The sequence below is a fragment of the Furipterus horrens genome, unplaced genomic scaffold, assembly GCF_987537825.1.
Source record: "Furipterus horrens unplaced genomic scaffold, mFurHor1.1.pri manual_scaffold_11, whole genome shotgun sequence".
Lineage (NCBI taxonomy): Eukaryota > Metazoa > Chordata > Mammalia > Chiroptera > Furipteridae > Furipterus > Furipterus horrens.
The window spans coordinates 86,443,113-86,463,240 of NW_028327181.1; the positions used below are offsets into that span (position 1 = coordinate 86,443,113).

The window sequence follows — 20,128 nt, forward strand, 5'->3', positions numbered from 1 at the left end:
TTGAGAATCAGTGATCTGGGAGAGAATTCTCCTCTCCAAGCTAATGTTAGTATAAGCAGAAATGGAAAGATGGGAGACTAGGAAGGACAAAAATAGTGGGGTACATAAGCAGCCTGATCCTTCCCCTTTTCAGACTCCTCTTTTTAAAACTCTAGCTTGTAACAAAATGAACAATCATGTTCTTTGTGAAGGCGGACCTGGGATGCAGTCAGAGGCAGGGAGCTAATTGTGGTGACCTCCATGCTGCAGCATTGCTTCATCAGCAGAGTGCAGTGTGGAGCTGGAAGTCAGGGCGATGGCGGAGCGGTGTGGCGGTGAAAGGATTGACCAGGGCTCCCGGGGCTGAGCTGCGCGAGGCTTTCCACAAAGGCGTTCCTAAAGTGACACTGGACGACAGCGTGGGGATTGCTGGGGGGAGGGGAGTATAACGGGACAAAATGGTCATGGGGAGAAAAAATACCACAAAGATTACATTTTTTAAAAAAGTGACACTGGCTGACACATTTTTGGATTCTAATTAGCCATCCAGTGGGATTGACCAAAAACGACCACCAGCCTTGAAAAATTGAAAGGGAGTTACTTGTATCGCTGCTGAACCCCCGAGGCTGGCCCAAAACAGCCTTCAACGGCACCCCGACTGTGGTTCTCACACCTGTGTGCATGAAGATCACCTCAGGAGTTTTTCAATTCCTGAGCCCAGGCCCCACCAAAGTCCCACTGAATTCGTAACTTCGGAGTGAAGTCGTGCTACTGGGAATTCTTCAAAGCTCGCCGGTCGCGGGAGTGATTCTAATGTGAATTCCAGCTCCAACAGGAAATAAGACTTTATACCCATACAATGCTAAGAGAGAGAAAAGCCGTTGGCAGAATTTGAGCACCTGAAGAGCAGGGATCTTGCCTTTTATGTCTGTCTCTGTATCCCCAGGGCCTAGAAAGTGACTGCTTTACAGTAAACGCTCAATAAATAACTCCGTTGGTCAGAGTATACGCCAAAGTTGCGGGTTTGATCTCTGGTTAGAGCACATACAAGAATCAACCAATGAATGCACAGGTAAGTGGAACAACAAATCCAACATCTCTCTGTCTCTCTGTCTCTCTCTCTCTCTCTTCTTGTCTCTTTCTCAAAAATCATTTTTAAGAAAGGTATGGAAAAAGGTAGATATTCAGAATTTAACATAATTCTTGCTGGGTCCTACATTTTGTTTACTTGTTTTCTAATTTAGTAGGCAAAAAGAGAAGATATTTGGTGAGCTATTTGCTTGACTTGTGAAATTTTTCTGGGGGGAATGGGGACATCTATAATAGTGTCGATAATAAAAATGAAGTAAAAAAATCCTTTGTGGTTTTCATTTAACATGGAGGATTTCTTGTAACATATTCCCATAAAAATCTTTAAAATAATGCTGTATATTTGAAGTGAAGTGAGGAGGTTGTTAATTGGTCAATGTTGATTGTTTGTTTACATGAATCATGATCCTATTAACTAAATATTCTCTTCCTAAATACCAGCAATGTTAGACTTAAATTATCTAAATAATTAACTCAATTTTTAAAATATGCTTTATTGATTATGCTGTTACAGTTGTCCCAATTTGTTTTCCTTTTATTCCCCTCTGCCCAATGCACCCCCACTTAGTCCCTGCCCATTGGTTGTGTATATAGTTCTTCTCAACATCTTCCTGTCTACTCCACTCCCTCCTACTATGCTTCTTAATTCCTGTACCATCTCCCTCCCTTTCCCCCCTTCCTCCTCCCCACTGACCTCCCCCCATAATGTTCTCCATACCTATCATTCTTTTCCCACTCTCATTGCCTACTTAGTTTGCGTTTGTTTCAATTCCTTAGCTTCTGTTGTTGGTTGTTGTGATACAGTTTTTATTTTAATGTTCATAGTTTTGATCCTCTTTCTCCTAAACAAGTCCCTTTAACATTTCATGTAACAGTGATTTGGATCTGATGAACTCCTTCAGTTTTACTTAGTCCTAGAAGCACTTTCTCTGCCTTTTCATTCTGAATGAGAGCTTCACTGGATAATCTTGGTTGTAGGTTTTTGCTTTTCATTTCTTTGAATATTTCTTGCCAGTCTCTTCTCGCCTGCAGTTTCTTTTGAGAAATCAGCTGATAGTCTTATTGGGACCCCTTTGTATGTAATTCTCTTCTTCTCTCTTGCTGCTTTTAGAATTCTCTCTTTATCCTTAATTTTTGACATTTTGATTATAATGTGTCTTGGTGTGGTTCTTCCAGGGTCCTTTTTTTTTTTTTTTAAACTCTCTGTGCTTCCTGGACCTGTAAGTCTATTTCCTTCCCCAGGTTAGGGAAGTTCTGCTTCATTATTTTTTCACATAATTTTTCAATTTCTAGTTCTTCTTCTTCACATTCTGGCAACCCTATGATTTCGATGTTGGCCCGCTTATAGCTGTCCCATGGGTTTCTGAGCCTCTCCTCATTCTCCTCACGTTTCGTTTCCTCTTTCTGCACTGGTTGACTCTTTTTTCCTTCCCTGTGTTCCAATTTGTTGATTTGATCCCTCACCACTTGTTTTGTATGTGTTCATTTCAGCAGGACTAGCCATCATTCCTTCCCTGTCTTGTTTAAGATCTGCTGTTAGGTCTGTAAGCATTTTTATAACCAAAGCTCTGAACTGTGCCTCAGAAAGATTTCCTATCTGCTGTTTTGTTAGAGTAGATATTTGCTGTCTGGTCAGCTGCATCACTGGGATCTCTATCATGATCTGTGCCATCCTTGCAGTTTTATGTTTACCTTTGCTTTCTGGGCAGGGCTGTCACACCTCCTATGCTATAGGGGGCGGACCCCATGCACTCATCACAACCGGGTGACCCTTCTCACCATGTTGTGGCATTTTTGTGGGGGCAGGGGTCCAAGATGGATTCCTGCCGTTCACTCTCCGCTGAGAGACTGGGAGCCTCCTCCTCTGTCCCCACCCACTCTGGGCCTCACAGTCCAAGGCAATGGGGGTCTGCCTTCCCCGGTGTTGGAATCGCAAGGGTCTGGTCTACAGCCAGGGGTGTTCTCCAGGCGCTTCTCGCCTCCCCTTAAATACGGGTGTCTATGCTTACCACCGTCCCACCACCATTGCCGTTGCTGCCACCACCAGCACAGTTTGACCTCTCCACCCCAGCTTCACACCTCCTACCCTTCTGGACAAGCACCACTTCTTTATAACTTCCTACGTTGGACTTCCATTTATTTTCTGGAACTTCTGGTTATTTCTGGTTTTGCGGTAGTTGTAGTCCTTCTTAGTTGTGGAGAGAGATGGAGCGTGTCACTCTAGGCCTCCATCTTGGCTGGAAGTCTCCTGTGCGTGTTTGCCTGTGTCTTAGGTAGAGCTGTTGCTCCTGTTACATTGTAAGGGGCTGAGCCTTAGGGATTCCTCAATTTTTTATGTTAGCTTGCTATTGTATACTCAACCTTTGACTGAAAGATGAATATAAGCTTTTATTAATTTAGCTGACATTACTAAATTACTTATTTTCTTAATGACCTTTATCTAATTAGAGTCTTAATCTGAAATGACCTTCTTCCCTTAACTGTGAACTTTCTACTAGCTTGTAAGGATGGAGAACCCGTTACACCAAGACAGGGCACACATTTGTGCAAGTTTAAGATCTCAGGGGAGAAGACAGGCCCCACCGTAAAGGCAGGCTCAGGGATCCAAATATTCTGACAGCCCAAAGACCTGATGATGGGGGGCCACAATGGGGGTCAAGTATGTTGTACATAACTGGCGCTTGGTGAGCCAGGGGCCAGAGCACCAGGATAAATTATTATTTGACTTAATAACCCACACCCCTGGAGGATGATGTATCTTCCAGTTCTCGGGGACAGACTATATTGGTGGACACGGGGGAGAGGAGTCCCTCTTCACCCTTGTTTGACCACACTGCTTCTTGAGGAAGTGCTGGCTACCCCAGGAGTCCTGCTTCGGCCTTGCTTTTCTTGCTTATGGCTCGTGCTATTTGTGTGCATATATATTTATCTATTTACATTTTAATTCTTTCCCTCATGGCTAGAGGTGGTTACAAACGTACACATTTCAGTAGAGAAGAACAATTTATTAGTAACCTGGTTCACTCAACAGGAGGATCAGGTGTCACTTTCTACTACTACTGAGTCCAAGTCCTCATAGGAGACTCCCTCCTTTGTTCTGGGGAGAGAAAAAGAAGGTCAAATCTTTTACTCTTGAAAGGAACAATGAAACTACTCATTATTTCCCCCTTTTAGACAGGAATTCTAAATAACTCCCAGTTATTTACATGTCGGAAGGCTCCTCCTCATCAGAGGAACCCATGTTTTGCAAATGCTGTGCCTCTTCTTTTTTGAAAGGGCCATATGCACCCCGCAGGCAGCTCCAGAAACCGCCCTTCTAGAAAACAGAGAGGGAAACATGAATCCTGCCTGTCCCCCACTTTGTCCCGCCACAGTGCTTGATCCTCCTGAAATTTACCTCCATCTGGCTTTCCACCGATCGGTCCTTATTCAGGAGTCGCGAGAAAAAGCCCCTTGGAGGAAAACGCATACCAACAATTAGTGATTTATCCCTGGCCTTATTAGGACTAAATGGGTACCTGGGTCCATACTCAGAGGCAAAATCACTGTAGACCTGGGACCTTGGAAATGATTCTTTGCACACTGGGCTTCCAGGGGTTCTCTGTGTCTGTTTAAAATGTCCCTGCCATGTCTCTGGGGTGACCTCTGTGGGTGGTCTGGCATGGAGTACAGGAGGGATTTTCAGCCCGAAGCACTTTCCTGGCCCTTGGCCAAGCACCCTGAGGTGCATTGGGGTGGGGGGTGGGGTGGGGATGCACAGTCACACTGGGCAGAAGCAGTTTGCTCTCTCCAGAAGCATTTCACATCCGTCCCATTTAGACTTAGTCCCACATACACCCTTTGCTGGGGGTGGGGCTGAGGGTAAGAAGGTGCTTTCAACTTTCTAGCTGCTTTATCCTATAGGTTAAATCACACAACTAAATGCCTGAGTCCAAATAGCAGTTAGCTAACTTAGCTAGCGTGCTGACTTTTGTACTGCAGGCTGTCACTGCCCAGCGAGTTGTGAAATCAGTTTACAAGTCACAACCAGCACTAGAATACAAAATATTCTTTTTGACTAAAACAGAATAGAAAAAAATCAGAGTGCATAATGAGTCTGTTTTAGAAACGACTTATGTCTGTGCGGTACGTGCGTACTGAGTTCTGACATAAAGTGTAGCTCACAGCCCAAGCACGGGGTAATCAATGGAGAGGCCCCAGCTGGAAAGGCACCATCTTCTTTCTGAAACTCACTAGCAGTGTGGCCATGGAGCAAGATATTTCCCTTCCTCCTCTCTGTTTCCTTGTTGTTAAAAAAAAAAAAAAAAAAGACAAACTACTGCGTAAGGTCTTGCCCAGTTAAAACTCTATGAGGTTGGGATAAAGGGAATAGAGAGAGTAGGGGCCTGAAAACCAGGAGGACGGGAAGGGAAATTTTTCTGCCACCTTACAGGAAGGACTCATATAGTCTACCTTTCGTCAGCCTTGAAGGAGACCAGAGCCTTTACCCTAAGGCCACGTGGCTTTTCCTATCCCTCCCCCAGAGCTTCTACCACCGGCAGGAATAAGTATAACCAAGACCTCCCCCTTTGTTCCCTGTTTCCTTAAAGGACCAGTGGCAGCAGATGCATCTGTGCCAGTCACACACTCTGTCAGCTTTGGCTACGGAGCTCATTTTGCAAAGTCCAGGCAAAGCATCGGAATTAACAAGTGTTCTTTCCAAACTTAGCGGTTTCCTCACTGTAAAATGAGACTGAGGTAGAGTTCTAAGTTCTCCTCTAGTTCTTTCTTTTCTTTTTCTTTTTTTTAACTTTTCTAAGCATTTATTTTATGATAAATTTACTTCCAAGTTTTTCTTTCTTCAGTTCCTTATGGGACTTTTTTTTTTCTTTTCTTTTCTATGCATCTTCCTCTTCTGGTTCAGGACCAATCTGTTCTTTTTCAGGGAGGAGCATCTCAGTGCGGCAGGCCTGAGAGCCCTTGTGGGGTTAATCCACCATGAGCGCCGTAAGTTCTGCGCTGCATCTTGGGAGCTTTGCTCACCTGGATGTGCTCAATGCCCAGAGAGTCTGCACCCCAACCCTTAAGTTCAGCACTGCTCTCTGCAGTTTTAAGCATGTGCAGCAAAAACGCAGCACTCTTTTGGGGGCACCAACCTGCACCCAGCCCCAGTCTTTGGCCTGGGCACTCCTACCAACTCCACGATTGTAAGGACAGAATGGCACATATTGCTTCTGCAAAGTGACATCCTTTAGCTGCTTGGTGGCTTTTCAGATATGCATACCCTTTTGGCCTGGCAGTTTCCCAAGTGTTCTCAAAGTGAACATGAATATTTAAAACTCTTGATTTGCATGATTTTGTGGGGTTTTCTGGGTCAAATGAGTAGCGCACCATTTTCAGAGGTCACCTCAGGCCACCTCCAGGAAGAAGCTCCTCTAGTTGTAAACTCCTACTTTGAAAACTGTCAGACTAATATTTACCTTGGCTTTCCTCCATCATTGTCCGCAGGTGTTCTTTTGGCACAGAACTGTTTTAGGAAGAAAGCGACATCACAATTATTCATCACAATGACCACTCTCTCTAAATCTTTATTTGTTCCCTTCTAAGTAAGGTGATAACTTTCTTGAGGACAGGAATTTGTTGAATATCCTTTGACTCTTCTTCCATAGTCCCTAAGTCCCTAGGATCTTGCAGGGAGCTGGCAATGCGTTTCATTGGCTGCTTTGGATAACATTCAGCAGTTAGTCCCTAATAAAAGCTCTTAGAAGTAGAAAAAGAAACTAAAAGTATCTACCGGAAACAACGCAGCAGCTTTGTTTTAAGTTCAAGAACAAGAGTAGGATGCCTGTTATTACTGTTACTATTCATCATTGTTGAGGAGGTCCTAATCAATTTAATAAGAAAAGTGAAGTATTGGAAAGAGACAAAACGCATGTGCATAGGAGATGATGCCAAACCTAAAAGTGCAAGAGCATCGACTAGAATTTTAATGTCAAGTAAAATGGCAATTCAGTAAGTAAATCCAAAATCAAATGATTAATACGCAAACCTCAAGAGTTTTCCCACGTACCACAAAAGACTAATTTAAAAATGAAAGAAAGATCCCACTTGCAACATCAATAAAAATGCATCAAGTACCTAGAAACGGACTTAACAAAAAATGCGTAAGACCTACGTGATCAAAACATTAAAATTCTTCTGAAGGACATTAGGAAGAATACACGACGTGAAGATACCGTGTTCCTAGTTGTTGTGAAGATGTCAGTTCCCTTCAAATGAACCTACCGATGTAATGCAATCTATTCAAATTCCAAGAGAGTTTTTAAACAAAACCTGGCCAGCTGGTATTTGGCAGGGAAAATATGCAGCAATAGCTACAAAATGTATGAAAAAGAAGATAAAAAAGCAGCAGCTTACCCTACCAGACATCAAAATATGTTATAAAGAAATTGGAATTACATAGTGATACTGTCACTGGTACAAAAAAAGATAACTAGATCAACAGACTAGAGTCCAAAGAGAGCTTTTTAGACCAGGAAAGAAAGAATGAGTCATTCAATAAAAGATTTTAAAACAATTAAATCTTCACGTAGGGGGAAAACAGTCAACCACACTAAAAACAAAACCAATACTAGACAGATTTCTTTTTTAAATTATGAATAAAAGAAATATTATAAAAAGGACTAAAAGACAATGTCAGAGACCACTTTCATGCCATGAGGTAACAAAGGCCTCGCTAACAAAACCCATACCCCATAAGCCGTGAGATGATCGGCAGATAGGGTGACAGAAAATCAACACACATCCTGCTCCGCACAGCCCTTGCCCTCTTCTCCCCTTGTTTGTTTGTTTTCTCCCTGTTGATTTATGGAAGTCCTTTGATATTAAATATCTTCATAGTTTCAGTGGTTTTCGTTGAATTTCAAAATTTCAAATATTTCTCAGTGTTGTGGTCTTTAAGGAGACAGAACAGTCAGGCAAACCATCCTCAAAAAGCTTATCATCTAACTGGGGAGAGGAAATAATGAAACCACATAAATAAACACAAATGCGAGATTAAACTCCATAGAAATTAAATGCATTATAGGAGTTTATAGAAAATCCAAAAAAGCAAAGGCCATATGCTCACTAGAGAGGGAGAGGGTATTGTCTGGGCACTGGCCAATGACTTCTTCCCAGAGACCTTGGCAAGCCACCCCCATGCTAGTCCCCAGCCCCTAGGCTCAGAAGTCAGACTCTTCACCAAGAGAGGGCTCACTTCTTCCGATCGGGGTAGTCTCACCTTGTCAATACTGCAGTGCTAATAAAAAATCAGAAGGCCAAGATTACGGCCTGACAGTGAGAATTACATCTGTTCCACAGACAACACCTGTGTCTACACGATCAGGGAAATACACTCAGAAGCACAGTCAGAAGGCTACTTGGTGAGAACAGAATTAGAACAATAGGAATCAGCTGAATCCCGTGTTTAAAGGAAAAGACTGCATTAGCTGGATCCATGCATCTCCCCAACAGGCACAGCCTGGCTAGTGGGCCGGACTCTCCACGTCTGCTGCCTGAGGTGCCATCTCTACTCTTAGGCACTGCTAGGATGGGCAATGCCCATGTCAGACTCTCCCTCACCTGTTCTGAGCTTTTATTGCTGACCAACCCTCCTGCAAATAGACATGTTTTCTTTAGCAGTTACACATCCAGCCAGGTATTTCTCAAGTCTGGTCGACCAGGAGGCCATTTGGTCCGTACACATCTCTGCTCTGCTCCATGATGTGTTGACCTTGGGGAGCTGCCTTTTAAAAACTTACTTACCATATTTTTAAGTTCTCATGGCAGGGGAATGCCTCACTACTGCCCACGCCCTGAAAGGGTGATAAATCTCACAGAAGAAGGAGGACTAGCAGGGCTGAAATAGGAATTTGAGCTGGCTTTTGAGAGATTCACAGGACTTGCAGCAGAGGCAGAGCAAAATAAGGGAATTTTAGATGGGCAAAGGCACGAACAAAAGTAGAAATGGGCATGGTGTGGCTAGGTTATGGTGGGGGGCTGCCATGACCATTGAAAATGTAAACAAGGTATTAGGTTGGATTAGTAGGGTAGTCAAGATTGTCAGCTAATTATATCACTTTTAATATTAGCTCCTACCTGTTGGGAAAACAAGCCATTGTGTAATTGAAGAAAAGGCACACAGGCAAGCTCCAGGAAGAGGTGAGTATAAATAAGACATGCTTTAGAGAGGCCTGATGCAGGATTTAGTTTGCTATGTTTTAACTGAACCTATTTACACCATGCTTTTTACACACTGGAGAAGAAAACCGCTAAGTAAATCTAATCAATTGACAAGATCACACTTTTATCTTTTAGCCATGTCCTTTTGACCAGGGTGACATAACTTTATGAGGGTGGAGAGTCTAAATCTCTCCTCAGTTCAGCCAACAAGAAATCAATGGTAGAAAGAGAGTAATTGGTAATACATCAAATCAACATCATCCATTTTGAGTTGAAGAAATTTTGCTGTCATGTCTACTCTGGCCTAGTATAAGTTCTCACAATAGTACAGTGGCTTGTTATCTTGATTTCAGTTCCACACAATCTCTGGGAGTGGGCTTCCTTTAAAAATCTCTGGAATATAATGTGTAATAAAATAATAAAGCATATCTCAGCATTCATGACTAAAGAAAAATATCAAGGAGGAGTAGGTGGGAAAGTAGCTTTGATTTTCAGTTTGTGGGTTCTGACTCTATGCTAAAGACAGAATGTATTCTGGGAAGCTGAACGAACCGTTCGTTGTCTTACCGTAATGAGACAGAAGATTGCAGTTAAACCTGTCGCCACTACGATAACAGGAGAGGCTAATAGGAGTATCTCCTTATAGCCATATCTTGGCACATTTCTGATGACCTTAAAAGAGAAAAACAAGCAATAGTTTTAAAAAACAAACCAAAGAGATGGAAAAGATAAAAATTAACTATTCTTAAGCCTGTGCTAAAGAATAGCTAACTATTCTTAACTACCACTCTAAAATCCCACTCTTTCAGGTGAATGGCTTACGAGGAGAGACCCCAAAACCCCCAGAATTTATTTAAAAAATATTGTGTGTTTATCCTTACATGCTTAAACTTCAGTCCCCTTTACAGTACTCTCTATTTGATGCAATACACCTATTGAGACATTTTTTTCCACTGCTCAAAACGGTTTTTGAACTTGTCAATTTTGATGCCATTTAGTGCTTCTGCTGTTTTTTTTGTTTCACTGATTCCACATTGGCAAAACAAATCCCCTTGAGGAATTTTTCATCCAGGGAAACACAAAAAGTCACTCAGGGCAAGACTGGGTGAATAGGGAGGGTGGGGTGTGGGGGTCATGCCGTTTGTGTCCAGAACGGCTGAACACTCAGCAAGGTGTGCGCAGGCGCACTTGTAAATCACCCATCAAGTATGTTGAAAGAGTCTTCCAAAAAAAATTCACTGATGCCTAACACACCCTCTCACAACAAAACCAGCTGGTACACTCTTACAGATGGGTTCCTAGAATACTCCCCTAGTGGAGGAAACCTGTACTACAAGGGGCCCGCCCTCCAGAAGACAATTCTGGGTTTTGGGGGGTTCCCTCTCATGTAGGTTCTTAAAGAGCATATCGTATCTAATGTGTTATGCAATCATAGTATTAGCATTTTCTTGTGCAATTTATTTATCTTGTGTGTTAGGTCCTCTTGGTGTCTACCCTAGGAACAGTGGCACCACTGTCTAAATGAGCAAAGTAGAAGATCACTGTCATGGGTCTTGGCCAAAGTCACATGGCTAAGACAAGAGACAGTGTGGGTGCCTCTGGTCTTCCTACCTCAGTGCTTTCATGGCACGTCCTCACTAACTCACTGTCCAGGCCTCGTGCCTCAGGAGCTGTCCTTACCTTACGTGGCTCCTCCTCTTCCTCTTCACCCTGGGCTCCTGTCTTTCCATTTGCCCGTTTGTTCATGTCCTCTGGCTTGGAGACCTCTTCTTTTTCTGGTTCCCTGAGCAAATCTTTTACTAAATCTGTTCCAAAAAATAGTTTCCTCCATTTATTTTTGTAACTTGAATTGTAAAATTTAGGTTTAAGAAGGGTCCCTCTGTTGTTTTTCAAATGACTCAAGGGCATACCTCCATCTTGTACATTTGAAAAAGGGAGTTTAATGAATGGTAATAACATTGATTCTATACCTGCTTTTTAATCTCCGAGAAATAAGGCAGTCTGTACTGTAGTGCACTAATGACATCACTGTTATCATTAAAGTCTAGCTGCTTACCCAGAATGGCTAACAATTTCTTCTCCTTTTGGCCCAAGGAGACCTCCTCTGGCTGAATTGTCAGCTCACTGCCCGCATTCTTATTGCCTTGTAACCCTCTCATGAAGGAGCCTTTTGGATTTTTTAAATGTGGTTCATCTGTCAAAAAAGAAGAGACCATTTTTGATCATGAAGGACTCATGGGACAGCTTTTTGTCAGTCCAAAGCCCTACATGCCAGTCAAATAAGTTGGGAATCAGCAAATATCGGAATGTTGTTCAGAGAGGAGAAAAATAAACCCCAACTTAAACCCGATTGGCAACACAACAAAAGGAGAAAAGGTATGTTTTTAAAGGGCGTTCCACAGCATGAAATAGAGTAACCATATTTAGGATGATTCCCTTGATCCCCAAGGGCCAGTTGCCAGGTACTGAAGAAAAACCAAGGCTGGAAGACCCCACTCAGTTACACTCGCTGCAGATCTACTGCGATTCCTCACGTTCATGGTCCCCACCCTGTCCTGCTCAGATGCAGAGGGAGCATGAGGCTTCCCCGCTCCGCCTCTTCGTGTGCTCGTGTTCTTGCCTCCATCACAGGTGAGCGTGATTAAAACCCACGGCTAACAGGTCTTCATCTGGACATGCCCTTCTCCACTTACCCACCAAAGCATTACTTTGGTCATTGCTTCTACACATCCCTGCCCCCAGAACAAAAGGCTCTATACAGAAAAATAACTCTATGTCCACTCTTGCTCTGTGCTTAAATTTAGGCACGCATCTGGAATGTGGGTTAAGAGACTTGGCAGGTTGTGTGCCACTGTGGAATGTTCAATACATCTATGGAATAATACTTTGGGGTCCTAATATACAGAAGGGAAAAGGCAACTGTTGTCAGATGCCTGCTTTGCTTTCCTTTCATGTCTTTTCTTACATTTTCAGCTTTACTTGGGGAACCATCCAAAACTTCTGACTGCATGAAGGTCAAGTGTATCATTGTACAACTGGGTTTCCATTCCAGAATAATGAAAGTATTGCTGTGGAAGCTGAGGGTCAGAGAAGGAGTTGAGGGTCCCAAAGTGGGGAGCTTGTGGAGCCCCAAAAGGAAAGCCAGAGATCTGAGTACTAGGTGACAGCACTTAACACTCTCTAACCTTGTTTTTACTCTCCTGTTAAAGGAGATTAAAATGCCTGCTCTGCCCACCTTTGGGGTAGAAGAGAGTAATATAATAGGCCAAAAATTTGTTTTTGAAAAATGAGCCACACTCTCTTAATATAAGTAGCACAGTGTTATTATTTATGATGTGCCCCAGATCACTGCCAGAGACCCACATTCACACTATCTGGGCATGAAAGCACATTTTGGAAGTTATCAGATGGTGTGAATAAGCCTAATTTGTAGAAAAATACTTAAAAGCACCCAAGTGTTTGGTGGATAGAAAACCGTGCGCTTCAGAGCAAGTTCAGAGTTGGACAGTCTAAGAATACAAGAGGCCTCCCACCCATTAGAAGGATTTGGTAGTCGCTTCTGATAATAAAACCAGAAATTCAGATCCCAAATAGAATTTTCATAAAATACAATCACTCGTACTCTTTTTATAAAATTGCAAAACAAACAAAATAAAAACATAGCTCTACCTGTCCAACGAGGCAAAGGACAGACGAGGCCTAACGCATCCAGAGCCAGTTTACAGGCTGTGCCACTGACCAACAGGTTCTCATTTGGATGGAAAGCGCCAGCTGAGCACCGCACGCACTGTGTGTTCATTGCTGTTAATCCCCTGCCCCCTTCCTTTCTCTTTTTCCTGCGTCTCACTTTTAGCAAGGAAGCGATTCTCAGAAATATAGGGAGTTAAACTCTGGATGAATGAATAAAAATAACACGGTGACCTTATTTGTTTAAAAACTTACCATCACTGGGACAACTGTAATAGAACAACAATTTTAAAAAAGAAAGAAAAAAACAAAAACAGCAACAACAACGAACCTTCGAAAGGTATTTTCAAAGGAAAACAACTTATCATCATCAATCAAAAATTAAAACAAATAAAATGAAAATGAAAGAATTTACCACTGGGCAATTCAGACTCACCACAAGTTGTGTGTGTCAGACAGTCAGCGGGGCAGTGTAATTTCACTCTCTGGCTGACCCTCTCAATGTTCTCTCTGAATTTGCAGAGGCAGCAGGCCAAATTATGAGGGAGGATCCTATAAAGGGAAAGGCAGAAAATTAAATTATTGGCAGAAAAGCTATTTGAGCAGGTAGAAGAGGTGGGCAGAGGCTACCAGAGGGCTGTGCAAAGAAGCGTTGTGGGGGCTTCCCACCTGAACAGTTTGGGGGGCATCAGCTGGCCATCGGTTATTCTTTTGGTAATCCTCACTGGGGAATGTGCTTATTGATTTTAGAGAGAAGGGAAGGGAGGGAGAGAGAGAGAGAGAGAAACATCTATGTGAGAGAGAAACTAACCGGGACCCTCAGCGAAACCCTAGGCTGGCTGGAAATGGAACCCGCGACCCTTTGGTTTACAGGAAGACTCTCCAACTCACTGAGCCACACCAGCCAGGGCAGCCATTTGCTCTCTTGAATATTGTCAATAAATAGAGGGGAGGACAGAAGAGTAAGAATGGCAGCGGGTATGGTATGCCTAGACTAAAGGTGATAGGCACTAGAATCGGTGACACTGATCTGTAGTTATAATTCAGATGTATCTCCTTCTCCCAACCCAGAAGTCTCACTTTGGGTGGAGAGTACACTAGGAGGGGGAAATCTTCTAAGAAGGCTCTGGATAAGTCCCTAACTTATAAATCCCTAATTGTGAGTGGTAAATGTATTAGAAGTTACTCTGGGCATAAAGAAAAACATTACGTGGTTAAATAGTAGCAGATTGCATTGGGCAAATCTAGGCAATATGAACATTCAAAAGAATAATGATAATAAGGTATAACATAATTAATTTAAAGAAGAGCCCATGAGTTCACAATAATACTCAAAAAGAAAATAGGTAAACTATTATTTATAGAATAATTCCAGCTAATAAATGTAGTAGGAATAATAAAATTAGAAAAATAGTGTCACTTTGTAACCACCAATGTAGTAATCGATCAGACACAAATTATTACTGAGGCACAATTGGGTAAAAAGTTGAGAGGAGAATGTTCGCTGATCTTAAAGCAACATTCAACAGATTATTTATTAATTACCAAGGAAAAAATAACTTTACAATGGAGGGATCTGGAAAATACCATGTTCACCAAAAGATCAAATTTAGCATTATAAGCCACTTAAAATGATGAGGTAGAAAGGATATATCACTTATGTAGTATTCCTTCCAAAATATTTTACTTTGAATCTAATCATGAGCAAACAGACAAATCCAGACTATGGGACAATTCATAAGACAACAATCTTAGACACATCCAAAATGCCAGTGTCATAAGAGACAGAAAATAAAAAGGGTAGATAAATATTTTAGATTAAAGGAAACGAAGACAAGACATGCGATGCCTGATCTTTGATTAGATTCTGGATCAAAACAAAACAGACTTAAAAAATATTATTGAGGCAGGGGGGAGAATATAACTGGCTTTAGACCAAGATGGGATCAATTTGACCTCCTGCCTAAAACAATTAAAAAACCAGACAAAATATATGTAACAACAGTTCTCAAGAAATTGAAATTCAGGTAATGAAGGACAGTGACTCCCAAGAGACAGGAAACAAATTAAGTAAGCCCTCTGATGCATTGTTCTAGCTTACTGCTCTGAGCTTCCAGGTCATGATGTAAGGAAGAAAAAAACCCACAGAGACTGGTTAACTCCCTAAGGAATGGATATGAGAGTTGGGGAAACCAAGGTGACTGGAATGCACAAAGCAGAATACTAGGAAAGAAAAGAAGTACACAGACAAGCACTCTGGGGATATGCAGAGAGATCTCTTGAGTATTCAACAAGGTACTGGATGGTGCCTGTGTGTGAAGAGTTGCTTGAGCCCAGGAAAAGAACCACATGAAAGGATCAGAGAGAAGAATAACTGGATATCACCCACTGTTAGGAATAGTGCCTGCTCCAAGAAGCTGGAGATTAAAAACTACAGTGTCTAAATGAAAAAGACACTGGAGGGGGGATAAATGGTAATGGGGGAAAGATGCAATAAATGCCTACATAAATATAAAACCCGAAAAGAACAAGAAAAAGACACTGGGTAGGGTTACTGGCGTATTAGACACTGCAGAGGAAGAAAAGACCGGTGACTTTACAATGTAGCAATACAAACTATACAAAATGAAACGCCAAGAGAAACAACCAACAACAAAGATGAACAGAGCCACAGGGAGCTGGGCAACAACTTCAGGTGGCCTAATGTATGTGTGCTTAGAGTCCATGAAAGGGGGGAGACATAAAAGTCTGCATAAATAGCCCCAAATCGTTCCCATTGGTGAACACCGAACACTCACATGTCCAAGAAGGCCAGTGAACTCCATGCACAAGAATTATGCCCAAAACTATACTGAAGCACATCATAATCAAATTGCTCAAAACCAGCAATAAAGAGAAAATATTAAAATCAATCCAAGGGGGAAAATAAAACCACTATATAAGAGGAACAAAGATAAAAATTACAGTAGATTTTTTTGTTGGCAATAATGTAAGCCAAAACTCCCAGTGAAAAAAATATATATATATATATATTTGAGGTAGTGAAGTGGGGAAGGGGACCCAACAACTATCAAGCTAGACATCTCTACCCATGACCTTTCAAAAACAAAAGCAAGATACTCTCAGACATCCAAAAGCTGAAAGAATTCTCCACTAGTAGGTCTGCACTGTAAGAAATGTTAAAGGAGGTCGTTTTCAGCAAAAGAAAACTGTTACCAGATGGAAATACAGATTATTACAAATTCTGAAGGACACTTGAATTGGTAATGACTTAGGTTAATATGTAAGATTTTTCTTATTATTTAAGTATCTTTACAGATAATTGATTATTTAAACACAAAATATAGTGTGGTGTTTATAATGTAAGTAAAAGTAAAGTGTATTGAAAGCAACAGCACAGAGGCCAGGAGGGACAAATGGAAGTACACTATTGCAAGGTTCTTATACCATTGATGAAACCATAAAATATCATTGGAAGAGAGATTGTGAGAAGGTAAAGATGCATACTATAAACCATAAAGCAATCACTGAAATAACAAAATCTGAGCTATAGCTTTTTAGCCCACAAAGAAAACAAAATACTCAAATGTATTCAATCCAAAAGCACAAATGAAAAGAAAACAACAACAGGCAAACAGATGGGACAAATAAAAAACAAATAGCAAGACAGTAGATTTCAATGTAATTGCATCAATCATTACATTAATTGGAAATGGTCTAACACAGTTATCACACTAGATAAAAAAAGGAAAAGCCATCTTTATGTGTCTACAAGAACCAACTTCAATAGAAAGATACACATAGGTTAAAAGGATAGAAAATATACTATGCTAACACTAACCAAAAGAAAGCTGGAGTGGAGATATTTCCATAAGACAAAGTCAATGTCAAAGCATATTACCAGGGATGAGGGAGACTATATTTCATCAAAATAAATATGTCAAATAATGAAGACATTACCTAGAAACTTATATACCTGATAACAGAGCTTAAACATAGATGAAGGAAAGTGAGAATGACCAGGAGAAACGAACAAATCCACACTTATAATTGGATACTTTAACATTTTTCTTTCAGTGATTGATAGAGCAAGTAGATAGAAAATCAACAAGGATATAGAAGACTAGAAGAACACTATCCACCTACATGATGTGTGTAAGACACTCCTCCCCAAATCAGCAGGATGTACACTTTTTTCAAGTGGATGCATAAGATTTGCCAAAATAGACCATATTCTGGCCTATTACCAGAATTTACTGGCTATAAAGTCAGTTTCAATAATTTAAAAAGGATTTTAGTTATTCAATATACGTTCTCTAACAACAGTGAAAGTAAATCAGAAATTAACAGATCTATAAAAAAAAAGTCCACAGTTTTGACAACTAAAAAACATGCTTCTGAATAACCCTATGGGTCAAAGAAAAAATTCATAAGGGAGATTAGAAACTATTTTGAACTGACTGAAACAGAAAACATGAGATGTCAACACGTGGGATGTTGCTAAAGCAATACTCAGCTTCTGCAGCTTCCATCTTAAGAAACCAGAGAAAGGACTTCAGTCAAGTTGCAGGTATAGGCAGACATGCTTCAGCAGCCCCTTGCACGAGCATAAGAAATATCACAACTATCCTCAAAACAAAAAACACCCAGAACGGTCAGAAAATCGAACTGCATGGAAGTCCGACAACCAATGATTTAAAGGAGCCATATTCGTCCAGACGGGTATGAGGGATGGAGCCGGGGCGGAAAGGACACTGTGTGGTGCTGGTGAGGAAGCACCAATGGCTGGCAGAACAGGCAGTCCTACATTCATGTGTGGTGCATAAAGATCGAGTGATCCCAATCCAAGGCCAGACCACACAGCCCAGGGCGCCAACACCAGAAAAATAAAGCATAATACCTTCTGGCTATAAAAACCAGTGTGGGTTGGGGTGGCGGAAGAAACCACTTGTCACTCAAGCGAGTCTGCTTAGAGGGCCCCCACAGTTCTAGAATGCACTCAAACCCACCCACTCTGGGAACCACCACCAGTGCAACAGCTAGAGGGGTGCCAGTGGGTGAAGTGACTGGAAGCAGGGTGAGTGCCGAGCAAGCCTCCAGAAGCCAGGCAGTGGCATTGTCCTCTCTCTGACCCCTCCTCCACAAACAGAGCCACAGAGTGGTGAAACGGGTTGCCCCGCCCTGGCAAATACCCAAAGCTCCACCCCATACAACTTAACAGATGTGCTAAGACAGGGAGTCAAAGCAGCTCTACCTCGTACACAGAAACAAACACAGGGAGGCTGCCTGGTTGAGGAAACAAAGGAATATGGCCCAAATGAAAGAACAGAACAAAACTCCAGGAAAAGAACTAAACAAAATGGAGATAGCCAACCTATCTGATGCAGATTTCAAAAACACTGCTGATAAGGATGCTCAGAGAACTCACTGAGTACTGCAAAAGCATAAGGGAAGAAAGGAAGGCTACACTAAGTGGAATAAAGAAAAATCCACAGGGAATCAACAGTGAAGGGAAGGAAGCCAGGGTGCAAATCAATGATTTGGAACATAAGGAAGAAATCAACAGTCATCCAGAAGAGAATGAAGAAATATGGAAGTTAAAAAAATGAGGAGAGAATAAGAAAACTCTGGGACACCTCCAAAAGTACCAACATCCGAATCATAGGGATGCCAGAAGCAGAAGAGGAAGAGCAAGGAAGTCTATTTGAAAAAATAATGAAAGTAAACTTCCCTAATCTGGCAAAGGAAATAGACATACAAGTCCGGGAAGCACAGAGAGTCCCAAATAAGTCGGACCCAAAGAGGACCACACCAAGATACGCCATCATTAAAATGCTAAATGGTAAAGGTAGAGAGAGAATCTTAAAAGCTGCAAGAAAAAAGCAGAGAGTTACCTACAGAGGAGTTCCTTTAAGCCTATCAGCTGATTTCTCAGAAGATACTTTGCAGGCAAGAAGGGACTGGCAAGAAGTATTCAAAGTGATGAGAAACAAGGACCGAAACCAAGATTACTCTATCCAGCAAAGCTATCATTTAGAACGGAAGGGCCAAAAAAAAGTAGAAACAACGCAAACATCCATTAACTGATGACCGCTTAAACAGACTGGTATCTTCACACAACTGGAAAATTACACGGCAATAAAAAGCAATGAACTACTCATAGATGCAATAACATGAATGAATTCCAAAAGGATTATGCTAACTGAAAGAAGCCAACACAAAAGGCTACACTTTACATGATTTCATTTATAAGAGACTCTGGAAAAGGCAAGACTATCGTGACAAAAATCAAATTGGTACTTGCCAGGGACTAATGGTGGGAGGAGGAACTGAGTGCAAAAAATCATGAGGAGCCTTTTAGGTATGATGAAAGTATTCTGTATCTCAAATAGCATGGTGGCACATAAATACACATTTCTCAAAACTCACTGAACTGTATACTTTAAAATAGTGAATTTTATTAAATAAGAATCTGACTTAAGAAAATAATAAGGCAAACCTCCTAAAAGAACAACTAAGTGAAAATAAATATAAGAAAAATCAACTTACAGTTTTTCCAAATTAGTGTTTAGCGCGAGGATGCGCTCAACTGTGGTGAGTGACACATCTGTTTTCCCCAGGTCTCTGAAGGAGAAAGTCCAAACATGCATCAAATGAACCCAAAGACAAAATTCTGTACTTGAAAGGGCACTTAATATCTGCTTACTTCAGTTTTGGCTTCTCTGTCAAGCCAGCTCGAAAGTTTACTTGCTGTGGATAATAATTTCAGAGAGCTCTTCTTGAAGAAATTTAAATTTATTTGCATCATCAAATTAATGATGTCGGTGAACAGTACAATCTACTTTTTTTTAGCCATTATTCTACTTCTAATTCTCAGTAGCATCCACCACTTCATTACTCTTTAAAAAATACATAATGTACAAGTTATTCCTTTTTCCTTTCTGAGATCAATGGTGTTTCTACATGCTTCTCAAGTTACATATCAGTGTGTGTTCTTTAACACCGCTCCCTTTCTTTGCTGGCTGCCTTGTCCACCTGCTTTCTCTCTTAATCATTTTTCTGTGCCAATAACTTTGTTTTTTTTCAATAGGGAAAGATATTTTATTTATTTTTTATTTTTAAAAATACTTTTAAATTTATTTTTAGAGAGAGGGGAAGAAAGGGAGAGAAA

The 20,128-nt window shown here is 41.3% G+C and overlaps 1 protein-coding gene across 1 annotated transcript; it reads right to left on the minus strand.

Moving 5' to 3' along the window:
• Positions 1–4,104: 4,104 nt before the first annotated feature.
• LOC149998713 (uncharacterized) lies at positions 4,105–19,813 on the minus strand. Its single transcript, XM_090257573.1, has 10 exons — positions 19,800–19,813; positions 19,507–19,581; positions 13,394–13,509; positions 11,327–11,464; positions 10,951–11,075; positions 9,838–9,942; positions 6,528–6,574; positions 4,466–4,520; positions 4,275–4,384; positions 4,105–4,165 (listed from the first exon to the last, which is right to left on the minus strand). The coding sequence occupies exons 1-10, from the start codon at positions 19,811–19,813 to the stop codon at positions 4,105–4,107; spliced, it is 846 nt and encodes a 281-aa protein (XP_090113699.1).
• Positions 19,814–20,128: the final 315 nt, after the last annotated feature.